At 43.3% G+C, this 20344-nt stretch overlaps 1 protein-coding gene across 1 annotated transcript in view; it reads right to left on the bottom strand.

Moving 5' to 3' along the window:
* The window catches only part of TENM2 (teneurin transmembrane protein 2), a 488845-nt gene that overhangs the window by 210640 nt on the left and 257861 nt on the right, over positions 1 to 20344 (bottom strand). Inside the window, 1 exon segment of the mRNA XM_070373048.1 lies at positions 19748 to 19953. Within this exon segment, the coding sequence (XP_070229149.1) occupies positions 19748 to 19953 (206 nt within the window).

The raw sequence follows: 20344 nt of genomic DNA, 5'->3' as shown, positions 1-20344 counted from the left end.
CCAGGAAGATCCCACATGCCACAGAGCGACTAAGCCTGGGCACCACAGTTATTAAGCCTGAGCTCTAGAGCCTGGGAAAGGCAACTACTGAGCCCACGTGCCGCAACTATTGAAGCCCAAGCACCCTAGAGCCTGTGCTCTGCAACAAGAGAAGGCACCGCAGTGATAAGCCTGCGCACCTCAGCTAGAGAGTAGCCCCCACTCGCCACAATGAGAGAAAGGACCACAGAGCATCAAAGACCCAGCACGGCCAGAAATGAATTAAAAAACAAATCGTGACTCACTATGCTGTATACCTGAAACATATATAATGTTGTGTACCAACTATACCTCAATAAAATAAACCAATAAATAAATGTTAACCAGCTTTGAATGCAGAAAAAATAAACTAAAAGAGAGTAGGAGACTTGTTTGTTTTACTTCGCATGGTGCCTCTGGGCTCTAGATCAGTGCCTGGCATACAGTGGGTATACTCAGAAAAGACCTTGACTGAGCAAATGAAAACTTTCAGGCTCAAAAGAAAATAGTACCCAGAGTGAAGTGTATGATAGTCCAGTGGAATCTTGTGATACAAATACTGAAAGGACATAACCTCTTGAGGAAAGGTTCCTAGGAAGTTTTACTAAGCACTATACAGTTTTCCTGGGTTTTGTTTGCTAACTGCTCAGATGATAATACAAGGTGACGTTTAATGAGGCTAGGCACTGTTCTAAGTGAGTCTCATGCATGATCTTATTCAATGCTTGTAACAGCCCCTGAACATGAATCATTATCCCCATTTGCATATGAGGAAACTGAGGCACAGAGAGGTTACATCACTTGCTCTAGAGTTGGCAAGGGGTGGAACTGGGGTCCTCACTCCAGCAGTCAGCCTCAGAGGGTGTGCCCTGAATCCACTGCACTCCCTGCCACTGGGCACACCAAACAAGCAGGTGGTCACTGCCGGTCAGCCTTGTTCACATGGGGAGACCAAGGTTTAGCCTCCTGTCTTCAGAAGGAGAATCTACGCATCAGGGCCGGAGAGCCTCGGATGACAGAATGGGTCTCCTCAAGCAGCCCGCAGGACTGTCAACAGAATCACACTCAGGACACAACCAGCTTCGTGTTTTGGATCCTATTTCTTTGGCCCAGAATAACTCTTCCCTCTTGGGAGGCCGGGGTGGTAAGACCAAGATGAGGGTGCCTGTGGTGTGGGGGGTATCCCGCCACCTGTAATGAGATAGAGCAATTTTCCTAAACTTATTGGGGGAGAAACGGTTCTTTAACAAACTGTTTAGAGCAGGAAACAAGAAACCAAGGAATTCGGGGGCAGGCAGGACTTTCCTGGAGGAGCCAAAGGAAGACTCTTTCAGTTACTGGAAACGGGGAGGGAGCTAGAGAGAGATAAAGGGAGGGGAGGGGACAGCAGCCAGGTATTGGGGACCAGCCAGGCCACAATGTGGCTTCTTCCTGTGATTCCCAACCCCCTCACCAAATCCAAGCAATAAAAATGAGAAGAAACTACAGGAAACTGTTAAGAGGCTTGCTATGACCGAGTTTGTTAGAGAAACCGGCAAAGAGAGAGCATGCACCATTCCTGGACATCACACAGCAGGAAAGTGGGGGTTAAAATATTCGAGAGGAACAAGCCACAGGAACTCAGAAACCATGGACGAGGCGACAGGGCATAGACACACTGAGCACTGAGCAGGGACTCCCAGCCAATGCCTGGTTTCCAGTGGAAGGCCTGAAGGTCTCTAGATTGGGTTCATAGGAAAGAAAAATCCAAAGCTCCGCTCACAAGCCTGAGTCTTGCTCAGGCCTCAGGTTACAGGGGAAACTGAATGTAAAACTATTGGTTCCATCAACAAACACTGACCACCTACTATGTGCCTGGCCCTGCTCTGGGCAGTGGGGATCCAACAGTGAATCATATGGTCAAGGTTCCGGCCCTCCAGGCACAGGACACCGTCTTGGGGGAGTAAAATCCCAGGGAGTGACGAGGGCTATAAATGAAGAAGAGCAAACCAAGGACAATCCAAATGCCCTCAACAAGTGAACAGACACACTGATTATAGCATATCCGTACAAGTGGAAGTCGACTCAGTAATAAAAGGGATCAGCCACAGACACACACAGGGCTTCCCTGGTGGCTCAGAGGGTTAACAATCTGCCTGCAATGCAGGAGACATGGGTTCGATCTCTGGGTTGGGAAGATCCCCTGGAGAAGGGAACGGCAACCCACTCCAGTATTCCTCCCTGGAGAATCCCATGGACTGAGGAGCCTGAAGGGCTACAGTCCATGGGGTCGCAAGAGTCAGACACGACTGAGCGACTCTGACTTGACTTCACAGATACACACCACATGGATGAACCTCACCGACATTATGCAGAACGAGAGGCTAGACACAAAAGAGCACAGGGTACCGTGTCCATAAAACTCCAGTGAAGACAAATCCAACTTCGAGTGACAGGAAGTGGATCAGTCGGGGGGAGGGATGAGGTAGGCACGGGGCCCAGGGAGCTCCTGAGGGGTGGTCACATTTTACATCATGACTGCGATGGCGCTCACGCAGTTTTCACATTTAAGGAACCAAACCATACATGTAGAACGTGGGCACTAGCAGCCAGTAAACGATAGCTAAATCAAGTTGATTGAAGCCAGATAAAGCAGAGCATGGGGATAAAGTATAAAGGCGTCTTAGATTCCCTTGTCAGAAAAGAGCTCACAGAGGGCATGGTGTTTAGGTAGAGTCCTGACAAGAGGAAGGAAGGAACCATCTGCATATCAGGGAGGAACATTCCAGAATGAGGGAACAGCCAGTGCAAAGCTATGCATGAGACAGGATGACCTGGGTGTGACTAGGGGAGAGAAAGTGCGTCAGTGTGGAGGAGGGTCTAGGGAGAGAGGATAAGACCAAAGATCCGAGGGCCTTAGGTACATCAGAGCCTGCTACAGACCAGCACAGCTGTCAGCGCTGGAGACACAGCAGGCAACCCCACCGTCTCTGCCCTCAGGGAGCTGGCACTCTAGAACAACCTCAGATTTTCCTTTTAGCGTGATGGGAGGCCGATGGAAGGTCTGCAGAGATGAACGCACTGATGAAGAGTTAAATAAGGTGAGACCAGCTGTTCTTTGTAATAAGAAGACAACTCCTCACTTGTGTTCATGGTGGTGGGCTCCCGAGGGCCCTCAGGGCTGGAAGGGGCTTTGGTGGGCTGCTGGGTGAGGATAAGCAGATGGTGGGTTCTGCCAAGCTCCCCTTACTAACCCCTCATCAAGCCTAAAACTGTGGTTTTCAAGTTTCCAAGGAGTATGATTTGAAAGTCTGCTATGGGATGGGAATCATGTAGGCAGAACAGAAAACGAATAGAAAAGGATCAATTATTACTGCTAAAGAAGACATCAGCATCATCATTATTCCTATGGTGAGATCCTAGCACCCCTCCATCTCAGGGGTGTTTCAGAGAGGGATCCCACTTCCACGAATAGACCTGCAGTGATAAGGCCAGGCCGGGGCAAGGCAGGGACAATGTATTCCTTGGTAGGTGGCCCTGCCAGGCCTGCTGCCTGGCAGCCACACAAGGGCCAGCACTGTCTTGCCCACCGCTGCAGCCCCTTGACACATAACACACAGCAGGTGCTCCATAAATGCTGGTGGAGTCCAGGGTTATGGCCTGAATGATGTATCTAGCTGAAGAGAGTGTCTGCTTGGGGGATCATTAACCCTCTCCCATGAAATTTTTGAGATGAGAGAGAAACAGTCGAAAACCATAAGCTTGATCTCCTATTTTTCAAGACTTCCCCTCAGTACATAAAAGCACGTGCTCCCAGTTTCAAGGGTAACTCCTAGCTTTGTGGTGTTTGGCCACTTTTTCCTTTTCTATAACACGGATGCCTAGTGGGGGCTGTGTGCATGGCTATAAGCCCGCAGTAACTCAACCCAGGGTCACGGCCAGCAAACCTCCAGAGAGGCTGCCCTCCTTGGTTCCTCCTGGCCGTACAAGAGCCAGGTCTCAAAGGCAAAGCTATGTCCTTGTTGGTGAGTGACAGCTAAAGAAAAGTACAGTTTCGAAAAAGAAGACAGTCTTATGTGAAGCTTTAGCACAGCCCATACAGAAGGGGGATCTTCGCTGCCCTCGGCTTGGAATGGTCTTTCCCTCTCTTCCCTTTTTCTTTCTTTGCTTGACTCACCTTCTAACAGTCAGCTTGGGTAGAATCTCCTTCAGGAAGCTTCCCTAAAATCCTGCACAGGTTTGAACTAGTAGCCAATTTTATGCTCTTAAACCTCCTATACCCAACTCTTCAGGAATGGTAATAGCTAAAATTTGATGATCATGCAAGCAATAGGAACAAACTCCATAAATGATACACGGCACCGACTTCAAGAAATGTACAGCACAACAGTGCTAGCAGGATGCACGCTGTCCACCTGTGGAAAGGTGGGCTTGGGTTGGACATGGCTGGATGTGCTGGGCAACGTGCCCCAGGAAAGGCACCCCAATCCCCTACCACTGCATACATTTATAAGAGGATTGAGAGGAGACAGGAATCACCTGACCGAGTTGGCAGACCCTAATCTTTGCAGTCTGGATTAGAGTCTTGAGGGAGATCAACGAAAACTCAAGTTTGCAAACCAGCACTGGTTTCTGCCAGAGGCCTTGCCATCCTGCCTGGAGAGACCTCTGGTTGCTAGGTTACCTGCAAGAGAGTGGTAAGGGCTCTGGACCAGTCAGACTGATCGATTGATCTCCATGGGGTGCTCACTCTTTCCTGGGCATTATCTCATTTATTTTCTCAACAACCCGATGAGGTACAGTCCTCATTTTACGGATGGTGAAGCTGAATCTAGAGAGTTTCATCCACAAACTTCCAGCTACTACAGAGGGGAGATAAGATTCCAACCTAGACCAAGCCTATTCTGGAACATCAGTTCTAATCTTCTGCCTGGTACTTCATCTCACAACTCTCCCTGCACGATGATGCCATTGTTACTTGCCTTGTCAGGTCCCTATCTTTTTAAATGCCTTTCATCTCTGCACTCACTACAAAGACCTGCAGTGAATATCTGCTGAGCGCATGATTGGATTGATTTCATATTTTGTCTTCCCACAAGGTAATGCCCTCATTGTGCTGCCTTATGATCCAACCTGAAGACCAAGCCAGCCACAGCGTAGGGATTAAGTTCAATGAAACTGACGGACATCTCTAGGCCATGCCAAGATGCGCTGACGCTCTACCATGGGGCCAGAACAATGGAGGTTTTACCTCTTAGTGCCTTGCTGATGTGATTTCTTATTTACTGCACATTCCCATCTAATTGTCTTTAGCCAATGGTTTCTCAGGAATGTCACATTTGGCTCTTTGCCCTCCTAAGATCAAGAGGAGGGTCTCATGCAGGCTGCGTGTGAAAATAAATTAAATGTATCACTGAGGAGAGGGAGCAAACTGGGAACATGTCCAGTCACAAAACGCCTTCTCAAGTGGGAAAGAGGCACAGTCACGGGCACTGGTGGCTTGTCTCCAAACTGGCCTGACCCTTTTGCCAGGCAGCACTGTGACCTTAAAAAGCAGAGACATTACTTTGCTGACAAAGGTCCGTCTAGTCAAAGCTATGGTTTTTCCAGCAGTCATGTATGGATGTCAGAGTTGGACTATAAAGAAAGCTGAGTGCTGAAGAATTGATGCTTTTGAACTGTGGTGTTGGAGAAGACTCTTGAGAGTCCCATGGACAGCAAGATCAAAATAGTCAATCCTAAAGGAAATCAGTCCTGAATATTCTTTGGGAGGACTGATGCTGAAGCTGAAGCTCCAATACTTTGGCTACCTGACTCATTGGAAAAGACCCTGATGCTGGGAAAGATTGAGGGCAGGAGGAGAAGGGGATGACAGAGGATGAGCTGGTTGGATGGCATCACCGACTCCATGGACATGAGTTTGGGTAAACTCTGGGAGTTGGTGATAAACAGGGAGGCCTGGCGTACTGCAGTCCATGGGGTCACAAAGAGTCGTACAAGACTGAGCAACTGAACTGACTGACTGTGATTTTAGGCAAGTTACTTAACTGAGTCTCTGCTCTCTAATCCCTAAAATAAGAATAGTAAAATTTCCTACCTCTAGGGGTCATTGTGAGTCTGGTCCACCTCACAGTAAGCACTGGATCAGTATCAGCTATTTTTATTTTTTTTCACTTTACAATATTGTATTGGTTTTGCCATACATCAACATGAATCTGCCATGGGTATACACGTGTTCCCCATCCTGAACCCCTCTCCCACCTTCCTCCCCGTACCATCCCTCTGGGTCATCCCAGTGCACCAGCCCCAAGCATCCTGTATCCTGCATCGAACCTGGACCGGCGATTTGTTTCTTATATGATATTATACATGTTTTAATGCCATTCTCCCAAATCATCCCACCCTTTCCCTCTCCCACAGAGTCCAAAAGACTGTTCTATGCATCTGTGTCTCTTTTGCTGTCTTGCATACAGGGTTATTGTTACCATCTTTCTAAATTCCATATATTTGTGTTAGTATACTGTACTGGTGTTTTTCTTTCTGGCTTACTTCACTCTGTATAATCGGCTCCAGTTTCATCCACCTCATTAGAACTGATTCAAATGTATTCTTTTTGATGGCTGAGTAATACTCCATTGTGTATATGTACCACAGCTTTCTTATCCATTCGTCTGCTGATGGACATCTAGGTTGCTTCCATGTCCTGGCTATTATAAACAGTGCTGCGATGAACACTGGGGTACACATAGTATCAGCTATTCTTATGGCTATTTCTATTGTTAGAAAAGCAGCAATTCCACTCTTGAGAATTCATATAAGGAAACTATTAAAAACCAAATGAATGTATGCCTGTGAAGATATTTACTGTAGAATGAATACAATGTTGAAGAAGGGAGCTTGGTTAAAAACTTTTAAAGTCTAGAATGAGCTATTTTTGAGGCATTTAGAATGAGTTTATGGAACAATATTCAGATATAGAAAGATGTTTCCTACTTATCATTATGCAAAATATCAGGGTAAAAACAGTATGTATGACAAGACTCAAATTTGTAAAAATGATTACTGTATGTGAACAGAAGATATACTAAAAATATACTAAAAATCTTAATGTTTTCTGTTTTTCCTATCATTATATATTGCTCTTAAATAAAAGTTATCTTTTAATAAAACTGTTGGGATTTGTTTTGCTTTGCTTGTTTTGTTTGCATTTTGGATGCTTTGAAAAACATAATAGCTGATATCATTTCTTTGTGCCAACACAGTGGTAAATGCTTTATAAAGACTACCCCATTTACATCTCACAACAAAGCTATGAATGTGTAATATTATTATCTTCATCTTACAGATGAAGTAACCAAGGCGCAGAGAGGCTGAGGGACTTGCCCAAGGTTGCACAGCTTGCAAATGCTGGATCTGGCCGTCTGGCCTGGTTTGAACCCTTGTCCCATGCTCGTCTGTGTCTGGAACAGTTGCATAGGCATTCCACAGAATGTCTGCTTAAACTTTATTTTTATTTGTGTATTTATATATTTAAAAAATTATATTTAAATACCCACCCTGACTCGACATACACAATAAGATCAAGTTCATCTGAGCGTATTTGGAAATAATAAAAGGTCACTTAAAATGGATGCTCTGAACAAATGGGAAAATGACTGATCTGGAATTTACCTTGAACAGTAAAACTGCAACTATGAAAGTATTTTTATCTCATATTTAGGAATGTTCAGGTTATGTTTGCCACTACACTCTAATTATTAGAATGAACACTGAGCTTTCCTGTATACACAAACATGTGACAACCAACATTTCATTGTCTCTCCGCTATACTGACTGCAAAATGCACCCTGTTTTCAGAGATGTCAAAAGATGAGCATCGTGAGCATCTCAAAATTGATAAACTATCTGAGAACAATGCAGCTTCACTGTAGCCTGACTGGCACCACACAAACAAATGCAAACATATTGGGTGTCTTCATCAAATCTTAAAGGACCCCTCTTCACGTTATTACAACCGCCTTCTTGGAAGTGCCGATCGTGTCACTTTCCTTGTTACTTCTCTCTGCCACGGTAGTTAACTGTGCTACCTTGGCCGGATTCACGTTGACCAAGTCCCCCGGCACTCAGAAGCAGATCTCCAACATCACTTCCTCTGATTTAATGAGATTCTTGTCTTGGGCTTGAGTTGTAATTTTACTCTGTCAACGAATTCATTGACATTGTACTGCAGGATGCCCCTGGAAATGACGGCCAGCAGCATTAATTTTCTCTGGCAGGAGGGAAAGGGGGTGCCTGTCTGCTGTGTCCAATACACACCAGCTTTGAGACCCTAAACTCTGCCTCAGTTCTTTCCTCTGTAAAATGGGGCTGCTCCTAATAGTGCCTCAATAATAGGTTTGTTGTGAAGATAAAATAATTTATATGAAACACTGTAGCCCTCAAATAATGCTATCATTATAATGCATGTTAAATGGCAGGGGGGAATCTCTGAGTGGGGAACATTTTTAAAAGAGATCAGATAATTAAGTTATTTTTTCCTTCTAACAACTTTGGCTTCCCTACAGACATCTGTACTGAGAGGGGCTTCAATGAACATTTCTCAAGTCAATTAATTCTTGTGAAGAGTTTGGAATAAAGCTTTTCTGAATATCTCTGAACACAGATTTGACCTTCTGTTACTCTGTCCTTCATCAAGAAACTTCAAAATCTGCACTGGGCTTTCTTTGAAGCCACCTGATGTGTGTCTGCTCAGAAAAAGTTGTATAAGGAACTCCACTGGAGATCCTGTTCAACCAAATGCCAGGCGGAGCAGAGACGCAAGTTAATGTCAGGATGTTAAACCAGGAATGCAATTTCAAGTCAACATGTAGCAGCACCCCTATGTTAGAAATAGCCACACTATTTCTAACAGCCAAGATACAGAAGCAACCTAAGTGTCCATCAAGAGATGAATGGATCAATATATGGTGCGCATGTATATATGTGTGTGTGTGTGTGTGTGTGTATACTTTGATAGATATATACATACATATACACACAATGGAATACTACTCAGCCATAAAAAGAAGGAAATTTTGCCACTTGCAGCAACATAGATGGACATAGAGGGCATTATGTGAAATGAAATAAGTCAGACAGAGAAAGACAAATACTGCATGATATCACTTGTATGTGGAATCTAAAAACCACAACAAACTCGTGAATGTAACAAAAAAGCAGCAGAGTCATAGATGAGAGAACAAACTGGTAGTCACCAGTGGGGAGAGTGGAGGGAGGATGGGAAATACAGGAGCAGAAGACTAAGAGGTGCTATCTATTACATAGAAAATAAGCGACAAGGATATACTGTAAAACGTGAGGAATACAGCCAATATTTTATAATACCTAGCAATACAGTACAATCTTTAAAAATTGTGAATCACTATATCATACACTTGTAACTTACATAAAACTGTATACCAATTATATTTCAATTTAAAAAAAGAACATGTCGCATGTTCCAAACAGTGTTGGTTTTTTTTTAAAATAGTTTCACAACTTAAGTTTGGGGTACAACCTTTCTGTATCTGAGGCAAGAGATGTGAATAGTTAGATATTTTACGTTATTTAACCTTGAAATGATTATTTTCTATTGCTCTTCTTTCAATGGATCAATTTAGTTGAAGACTATCCAGAGCCTGTAAGGGAAATGATGGAAAAATACAGTTGCTCTTTGCAACTACTTATATACATTCACTGTGATTTTTCTCAAAACTGTGCAAACAAAACAAAGTACATAAAAAAGTTGAATCCTGAGAGTGATACAAGATTAGAGTCATCATCTATAACCTCTTAATGCTTGTTTTACTCGAAATAGACTCAAGTTTGTCACAGACCCACTTTTCCTAAAGAGACAGAGATTGCTAAAATTAAGAAAAGGATAAAGAACACGCTGACAGACTGCCCATATTTCAACCCCTGGAATGGACGTTAACACTGTCACATTTACTTTCAGCCATTGTGTGGGTACACACATGCGTGTGTGCCTCGCACATGGGGAAGGGTTCGCCTTACCTTTAACGTTTTATTATGGATAAAAAAATACTCTTTAAATCTAATTCTCAGTCCTTTTTTCCTCACCTATTCCTACAGGTGACCAACCTTATGAATTTAGTTTCTCTGTTGGTGTTTCTATCTCTATGTACAATATATATATATTTACACATACAAACAGGTATACAGAGATTAAAACACATATAAGAAACATATGCACACAGATTAAAACATTACAATAATAAATATGGATTTGAATTATAAACCATACTTATGCTAATAAAACTGTCACAACCTGTTTTATATATGGAGTTCTAATAAGATTCCACTTTAAGATAAAGGCCATTGCCTAGAAAACTTGAAACTCTTGAATTACGGTACCTCTGAGATTTTGCTCAGTCAAAATACGTGGCTTGGTACCACCCCCTCTTACTCATTTCTGCTTTCTCTGTTTCTGTCTTTCTCCCTGAGTTCCATGTACTCAAATCAATATCTTTTTGGAAAAATATTCAATGTGCCCTCCTCATACACCTTCCTCAAAACCAGGTCCTTTGTAAAACTTAAGAATCTCCTGAGATTTCTCCTGACTGGTGACTGCCCAGGAGGATACTCATTGATTTAAATGGCAGTTTCCATTCCTGTAGGACAGTTTTATTAGATAATCGGAAGGGGTCTCCTGAGAAAAACCTTTCCAAAAGCACTTTTAGTACAATACAGAAGAAACCAAGGTTCTCTTGGTTTCACAAACTCTTTCTCTATACCTCAAGTTCTTTTGGAGAGGAAGGGTCTGTAAAACATGTCTGTAAAAATATGTCCCTTCCTAAAATGAAATTAAAATGCCCACTACTAGGCATATACCCTGAGGAAACCAAAATTGAAAAAGACAAATGTATTCCAATGTTCATTGCAGCACTATTTACAATAGCTAGAACATGGAAGCAACCTAGACGTCCTTCAACAGAAGAATGATAAAGAAGCTATGGTACATTTACAATGGAATACTACTCAGCCATGAAAAGGAGCACATTTGAATCAGTTCTAATGAGGTGAATGAACCTAGAGCCTATTATACAGAGTGAAGTTAAGTCAGAAAGACAAAAACAAATATCATATACTAACACATATATATGGACTCTACAAAGATGGTACTGATGAAATTATTTGTGGGGCAGCAATGAGACACAGACATAGAGAACAGACTTATGGACACAGGGTAGAAGGAGGAAGGAGAGGGTGGGATTTATGGAGAGAGTAATATGGAAACCTACATTACCATATGTAAAATAGATAGCCAATGGGAATTTGCTGTGTGACCCAAGGAACTCAAACTGGGGCTCTGTAACAACCCAGAGGGGTGGGATGCGGGGGGGAATGGGAGGGAGGTTCAAGAGGGAGGGGATATATATATACCTATGGCTGATTCATGTTGATGTTTGGCAGAAACCAACATGATTTTGTAAAGCAATTATCCTTCAATTAAAAAACAATGCAATGTGGTGATTATGCAAGCTGACAGCCAAACCTGGTATGGGGAGGGGTCCCCATAAGATCACCGAACACAGTTCTGCAGGATGAGTGAGGTCCAGGGAGAGCTCATGTGACTGAGCAATGGGCACTGGACAGGAGCACAGCGACAGAAGCAGGCTGCTCAGAACACGCGGGCATTCCAGGGACCCAGGGATGCGGTTAGTTACATCTCTAATGAAACTATGTACAGCTGACTTGCTTGGACAAGAGAGAAGAGGACAGGACAGAGAGAATTTATTTTCAAATAAGGCTCTGAACTGGAGAGGGATAAACTGAGCTGGGAAAAAGCTAACACCACTCATCACCATCTATAAATTTGCCTTTAAAAAATGTCATTTAGGAGAATTCTGCTGATGAGGACAAACAGGAATGTTTGCTCAGCTCATTTGCTCTTGGTCTGTACATGCTTAATCTGCCGTATTTGCACTTATTTGGTATGATCATGGGGCAATATGTGGTCTCTTAAATAGTTCCTTTCTATTGTTCAATAAATGTGTGGATAGTTTTGCTTCCCACCCCACAGACACATCTTAGGGTAAAGCGCTGGGGCTGACAGCGTCTGCTTTTATCTTAGCATCATTTAATCCTCACGACTTCCTTCTAATAAACCCTTATACCTGGAGCTGGAAGTCCACCCCACACTTTCAAGTTGCCACTGGAAGTGACTGGACTCATGGCTCCATCAGTCTGAGTGATGAAATAGGCATTTTTGAGATTTGCTAAATAGGATTGTGAAGAAGGTGAAGTCCCAGCAGGGCTCCCCAGCAATAACTGCATCTTGTTGACTCCGGTTATCATGTACCTAATTTGCCGATTACTGACTTGGTCTCATGCAGGATTTTTACTTGGCTTGACATATTGGTAGCAATCAGTGATGAACTGTCAAGCAAACCTGCTCCCTGCCTTAACAACCCAAGAGTCTCACTTGCATCAATAGCTTCTGAGATCTCCTTTGATTCCCAGTACTGCTGCCAGGTCAGATGATGATGACGACTTTTAAGTCTCATCGGCTTCCTTTCTAAAACTGGGGTCAAGCAAACCCGACACGGTTGGTAGGATTTCAAATACTTGGCAAGATGGACTAGGCTACCTTACACACACTAGCCCCATAAGAACTTGAGCTGGTAGGTTGAGAGTGGCTTCGACTGACTCCTTTTTTTTTTTTTTCCTCTTTGTGCCTAGGTATTTAAAAAAAAATGAAATTCAGGGTATGAAAATGCTGCATTTAAAAGACAATATAATACCTATCTTTCAAATGGACAAATTAAACAATGATAATATTCAGTTTATACAGGAGTTAAAGTAAATAGAACGAACACTTACACACTGCCGCTGGTGGTAGGAGAGTATAGTGTGTGCATGTGTGTGTGTGTGTGTGCGTGTGTGTGTGCATTTAGTTGTTCAGTTGTGTCCAACTCTTTGCAACCCCACATACTGTAGCCCACCAGGTTCTTCTGTCCTTAGGATTTTCCAGGCAAGAATACTGGGGTGGGTTGCCATTTCCTTCTCTAGGGGCATGGAGGGTAACTGGTATAAGCTTTCAGAAGGACAATTTGGCAATTCATATAAAATCCTTAAGAGTTGCTTTCAGGAAAAGAATTAAGGGTGCACACAAAGACTAACCTTGAGGACCGGTCTCCCAAAGTTTTACTGTAAGTCTTAAGGGCCTTTCATTGGGATATCTGGTGCCCCGCCACCCAGGAACACCAAAGGACTGTAATTCCTGCTCCACAGAAGTTAGGATCTGACTTACTTTTGGTCCATAGGTGAGGGGCTTAAATGATATGTGACGCTTGCAAGCAGAAGACTTTAGGGATTAGTGCATAATTCACCCATCTTCTCTTTCCTTTGCAATAGAGTACTAGTCATGTTCCTGACAGTGGAAGCTCCACAGTTCCCTGTCCTTGAGTGAGACTGATACTGAGTAAAGTCCAACGTTACCTGAAATGAACACGTGAAGGAGGGTTTCCCACCTCAGCACTTTTGCCCTTTGGAGCTGGTTGTTGTGGAGGGTTCTCCTGTGTGTGTTTAGCAGCATCTCTAGCTGCCACTACCTGCTGGAGTAACCTCTTCTTAGAGCAAAACCAAAAATATCTCCAGACACTGCAAAATGTCTCTGGGCGGGGGGGGGCAGTGGGCAGAATTGGCCCAGGTCGAGAGCCACTGATACAAACAACAGATAGCCTCTGTGGTTTTAAACCATTCAAATTCTGAGTTTTTTTTTTTTTTTTTAACTGCAACTGATTTGCTTTATTATAGCAAAACCTCTGTATAAATATTTAGCAAAAGGGGACTGCTTCCAATTATGGGTGTTTTTACTTTCCTTTTGTTCTTCTGTGCTGTAGAAATTTTCTTGTAATGAAAACAATTTGTCCTTTGATAAGAAGAAAAAAATGAGCCAATTAATTTTACTTTAAAAACCTATATTTACACAATTGCTTATTGATAGACAGTATTGGCTAGGGACACGCAGGATTTCTAAGTACGATGAGACACTTGTGTACCATATTTTTATATTGCATTTCTATTTACAAAGTGTTTTCTCATCTTACCTTTGTGGGGGGAGGTGTAACTACAGTAACATTGGGAGATGTAACAACAGCACCAGGTAGACAAGGAAACTGAGGCTCAGAGAGATTAACGTGCATGTCTGGGGACACCTGGTTAATACACAGCAGGGTCTTCATCCTCAGCTTTCTTGCTAACTCCAGTACTTTCTCCCCTATGCCACGCTGCCTCTGCATTTCTGTAGAAAGCCACTTTCAAAAAGTCAGCTGGGACAGACTCTGATTCTTTGGGAAATTTAAACAGGTAAGAAAGGATTCTCCTCTGTATTTAATATCCTTGGACAAGGATACTAAACCTTGTAGGCACTTGGTCAGAGCGCGATCCTCAATAAAATTTAAGCAGAGCCGTTTCGTGCAATGCAGCCGAGAGACTTTCACATTCCTCCCCCTCCCCACTTCTTTCTCTTTCTCTCTTTTCAGCTCAAATGAGTCACCTTGGCTAGTCTGCCAATCCCCATAGAACTTATGTTCCTTGATAGAATATGCCAATAGAAATGAGAAATTCTATAATGGTTTGAGATGTGAGTTAGTTGCCTATCCCTGCGTGGGGCTAAGCTCCGTCTCCTCCAGGAAATGTAACTCGTCAAATGGACATGAGTGCTCGTAATAATAGCGAATGAATGTGAAGATGCGTGGGGAATCGGTTTCCCCCCTCTTTCTTTTTTTTTTTTAAAGAAGCGCCCCTGCATTGTAGCTGTCTCGTGCATTTCCAAGCATCTGCACTGCGGCTCGCTTACCTGACCCTCCAAGTCAAGCTCAACTCCCAGACTGGCAGCTGGACTGCAACCCTCGGTGCACATCAGCCCAGACCTATTCATTTCTCTTCTCGAGAAATGGGATGGGGCTGTCCCTGGAGTGGAGCTATTTTGAGAGAACGATCACTAGAACAATCACCGGCTTGGCAGGAGATGGACAGCGTGGTGCAGCCACAAAAGGAGAGACACTGTCATGGAGGGTCTGAGTCCTGAATGTCAGAACAGCGGGGAACCCGGGTAGATCATGTTCTTGCCTGCTGTCCACTATCAGTCAGTTTCAGAGAGTTACCGACTTGACTTGCCATGATCGCTGGCTTTTCCATGATTCTGACTGCTCAGAGCATGCAAGCGGAGGGGGACAGCAGTGCTTCAGAACAAGGTCAAAAGGGGACATTTTCCCCCGCCAGTAAATCTCCTGGTGTCCAAAGGGCTAAGAGGAAAGTTATGCTCAGCTGTGCCCAGAGGCAAGTTCCTACTTACTTGAATAATGCCAACAAGCAGATTTCACTGCTGTCAATCTTTCATTATGCTACTGTAGAAACGGTGGCGTCTGAAGGTCAGGGAGACCCTCTAACACTTTGCATAACTTCCCAGACCGGCTCCCTGCTCCTGGCAGGAAATTACAGAAATGCCTTGGGGACTCCTCTTAGCTGAATTCCTCTCTTTCTCTTAAGGGCATCTCTCTGAAGGACAGGTGTGATTTTTGTATTAGGAGTTTTGCTCGGTTGCATGCATGCTGCATGCTAAGTCGCTTCAGTCGTGTTCGACTCTGTGTGACCCTATGGACAGCAGCCCGACAGGCTCCTTCATCCACAGGGTTCTCCAGGCAAGAACACTGGAGTGGGTTGCCATTTCTTTCTCTTAGGGGCTATGCTAACTCAACTCTGGATAATCAGCACCTAGACCGATAGATGTTTTTCTGGATCGACGGATGGTGGAGGACTTATTGATTACCATTTTACATATTGGTCCCCATAGCACGGGCCGTATACGGTGTTAAAAACCTACACAGCCCTCCATGCTCAGAAAAGAAAGTCCTTTTAGTCCCTTATATCGATTGTTTCAGGCTGTAAAGATGGGACTGCAAATAAATTTCATCTTGCGAGCCAACACTGGTCAATTGGTGGTGGCTGCCTCGAGGGCTCTCTTGGGGCATCTGTGCACGGAGTTTCGTGAGGAAAAAGTGCAGTCGTCGATTAGCAATGTCTGCTATAAGCTGAAGACAAAGAGATGGTGGCCCGCTTTGCATTTGCCAATGGGTTTAAAGCTTTATATTCTTCCACTGAATTTTCTGGATGAATACCTCTCCAACACATGTTTTAAAAAGCTAGCTTTGACTGGATATAAAGGGTGGTTAAGAGTGTTTTTCCCTCCACTGGTGTATTTTCCTAATGGACTTCTTTATATACTTTCTGGATTTGAAAGCAAGTGAGGCAGGAAACACTACTTGGGTTTCCTTAGGATACACAAATCTTACTGGAAAAGCAAACCAAACTAGATGAGGGTTAATGTATCCCAAGTGGGATGCTTAAGAAAATCTCTACCAGGAGGGATGAGAAGAAAAATAATGAAATCCATAATATAATCCAATCTCTTCATTTCCAATGCAGGGAATAATCTCACTTTTGCAGTGTCAAGCCACTTCCCAAGGAACTCGGTACAACAAGAACAGGGAAGCCATAGAAAAGTGTTTGCTGAATTGTGGTTAAAGTTACATCACTCCTGTCAAACACAGTGGGCTGTCTCCTAGGGATGCTTTAACAAATAACCCAAATCCCTGAACAAAAAGTACCCAACGATTAGTAAAGGTCTAGTCGGGATAAGCTAATTACATCAGGTAGGGAAGTAACCCATTTTTTTTTCTTTTTTTTGAGAAATAGTTTCCATAACATAAATTTCACCATTTACAGTTTGGCAATTTTTAGTATATTCACTGTGTTGTACAACTATCACTGCTATCTAATTTCAGAGCACTTACATAACCCAGAAAAGACAGCCCATAGCTATTAGCTGCTAAGTCTGCTAAGTCGCTTCAGTTGTGTCTGACTCTGTGTGACCCCATAGACAGCAGCCCCACGAGGCTCCCGTCCCTGGGATTCTCCAGGCAAGAACACTGGAGTGGGTTGCCATTTCCTCCTCCAATGCATGAAAGTGAAAAGTGAAAGTGAAGTCGCTCAGTCATGTCTGACTCTTAGAGACCCCATGGACTGCAGCCTACCGGGCTCCTCCGTCCATGGGATTTTCCAGGCAAGACTACTAGAGTGGGTCCCCAGTGCTATTAGCAGTCAGTCCCAATTCCCTCCTCCCTCACCCTTGGCAATCACTAATCTCCTTTCTGTCGTGACCCCCATGGACTGTAGCCAACCAGGCTCCTCCGTCCATGGGGTTTTCCAGGCAAGAGTACTGGAGTGGGTTGCCATTTCCTTCTCCTTTTGTTTCTATAGATTTTCCAGACAACATAAATAGAGTCATATGGCGGTGATCAAAACCATCCCCAAGAAAGAGAAATGCAAGTATGCAAAATTATAGTCTGGGGAGGCTTAACAAATAGCTGAGAAAAGAAGAGAAGTGAAAGAGAAAAGGAAAGATATACCCATTTAAACGCAGAGTTCCAAGAAGAGCAAGAAGTGATAAGAAAGACTTGTTAAGTGAACAGTGCAAAGAAATAAGGAAAATAATAGAATGAGAAAGACTAGAGATCTCTTTAAGAAAATTAGAGAAACCAAGGGAAAATTTCATGCAAAGATGGGCACAATAAAGGACAGAAATGGTATCGACCTAACAGCAGAATATATTAAGAGGTAGCAAGAATACACAGAACTGTACAAAAAAGCTCTTAATGATTCAGATAACCACAATGGTGTGGTCACTCACCTGGAGTGTGAAGTCTAGTGGGCTTTAGGAAGCATCACTATGAACAAAGCTAGTGGAGGTGATGGAATTTCAGCTGAGCTATTTCAAATCCTAAAAGATGAAGCTGTGAAAGTGCTGTACTCTACTGAGCAAGTTTGGAAAACTCAGCAGTGGCCTGAGGACTAGAAAAGGTTAGTTTCCATTTCAATCTTAAAGGACAGTGCCAGAGAATATTTAAATACTGCACAACTGTGCTCATTTCACATGCTAGCAAGATAGGGCTCAAAATCCTTCAAGCTAGGCTTCAATAGTATGTAAACCAAGAACTTCCAGATGTACAAGCTGGATTTAGAAAAGGCAGAAGAACCAGAGATCAAACTGCCAACATCTGTTGGATTACAGAAAAAGTAGGAGAATTCCAGAAAAACATCTACTTCTGCTTCATTGACTCATAGTCAATGACTGTGTGGATCACGACAAACTGTAGAAAATTCTTAAAGAGGTGGCAATAACAGACCACCTTACTTGCCTCCTGAGAAACTTGTATGCAGGTCAAGAAGTAACAGGTAGAACCAGACATGGAACAACGGGCTGGTTCAAAACTGTGAAAGGAGTACGTCAAGGCTGTATATTGCCACCCTGCTTATTTAATTTATATGCAGAGTACCTCATATGTACTGGGCTGGATGAAGCACAAGCTGGAATCAAGATTGTCAGGAGAAATATCAATAACCTCAGATATGGAGATGACACCACCCTAGTGGCAGAAAGTGAAGAGGAACTAAAAGAGCCTCTTGATGAAGGTGAAAGAGGAGAGTGAAACCACTAGCCTAAAACTCAACATTCAAAAAACGAAGATCATGGCATCCGGTCCCATCACCTCATGGCAAATAGATGGGGAAACAATGAAAACAACGACAGACTTTATTTTCTTGGGCTCCAAAATCACTGCAGATGGTGACTGCAGCCATGAAATTAAAAGACGGTTGCTCCTTGGAAGAAAAGCTATGACAAACCTAGACAATATATTAAAAAACACAGACATCACTTCGCCTACAAAAGTTCATCTAGTTAAAGCTATGCTTTTTCCAGTATTCATGTATGGATGTGAGAGTTGGACCATAAAGAAGGCTGAGCACCGAAAAATTGATGCCTTCGAACTGCAGCGCTAAAGAATACTCTTGAGAGTCCCTTTGACTGCAAGGAGATCAAGCCAGTCAATTCTAAAGGAAATCAACTCTGAATACTCATCGGAAGGACTGATACTGAAGCTCCAATACTTTGCCCACGTGATGCAAAGAGCCAGATCATTGGAAAAGACCCTGATGCTGGCTACAATTGAGGGCAGGAGAAAAAGGGGATGACAGAAGATGAGATGGTTGGATGGTATCACTGACTCAATGGACATGAGTTTGGGCAGACTCTGGGAGACAGCAGACAGGGAAGCCTGAAGTCCTATAGTCCATGGGGTAGCAAAGAGTCAGACATGACTGAACAACTGAACAACAAATATGCTGTGTAACCTTTTGTATCTGGCTTCTTTCACTTAACAAAATATTTTCAAGATTCATCCATGTAAGAATATTTCATTCTTATTTAAAAAAATTTCATCCCCTTTTATGTTTTAATCATACCCCATGGTATGGAGAGATTACATTTTGTTTCTCCATTCACCGATTGATAGACATTTGGATTGTTTCCACTTATGAGCTATTATGAATAAATGCTGCTATGAACATTTATGTATATTTTTAAATGAGAAAGTTTTAGTTCTCTGTAGGAATATATCTAGTAATGGAATTACTAAGTCATACTGTAATTCTTTAACTTTTTGAAGGACTATTGAATTCCTTCCACAGTGGCTCTATATTTTACATTCCCACAAATCATGTATGAGGGTTCCAATTTTTCCACATCTCCACCAATACTTGTTATTGTCCGTCCTTTCGTTATAGCTGCCTCAGTGGGTGCTCAGTGGTATTTTTTAAACTCATGGTGTATCAAGCATGGTCCTACCTGGGCATGAGATGGTGGAAGTCCTCTTCTTATGTAAACACCAAAGAGAGCGTCCTTCCCAAGGGAGATGTTGAACTTTAAGAACTGCGGTTGACTGATGTGAATCTGCGATCTCCAAAACACGCCTGGTGGGACTTCCTGGGTCACGCGCCGACCAACTTCTGCTTCTCCACTGTCTATGCTGCTGTTCTTCAAGGACCAGGGCACTGGAAAATAGGAATTGACATCAAGTCGGTGACATGCGTACCCGTTATTTGGCTCTACATTTCCAACTGATTACATGCTAGGATTTAAATATATATATATAAAGATGAAATTCATGGCAAGTTTCTCTTCAGGTCACAGCTTAAAACATTTAGATTTTGGGGACTTCCCTGGTCACCTGGTGGTTAAGAATCTGCCTGCCAATGCAAGGGACACGGATTTGATCCCTGGTCCAGGAGGATCCCGCTCACTGTGGAGCCCTGAGCCTGTGAGCCACAACTACTGAGCCCACGTGCTGCAACCACTGAAGCCTGCGGCCCCCGAACCTGTTTTCTGCAGCAAGAGAAGCCACCGCGATGTAAAGCCCGAGCACCACAGAGAGTAGCCCCTGCT

Source organism: Bos mutus, chromosome 7, assembly GCF_027580195.1.
Source record: "Bos mutus isolate GX-2022 chromosome 7, NWIPB_WYAK_1.1, whole genome shotgun sequence".
Lineage (NCBI taxonomy): Eukaryota > Metazoa > Chordata > Mammalia > Artiodactyla > Bovidae > Bos > Bos mutus.
This window is presented reverse-complemented; position numbering and strand designations above follow the sequence as displayed.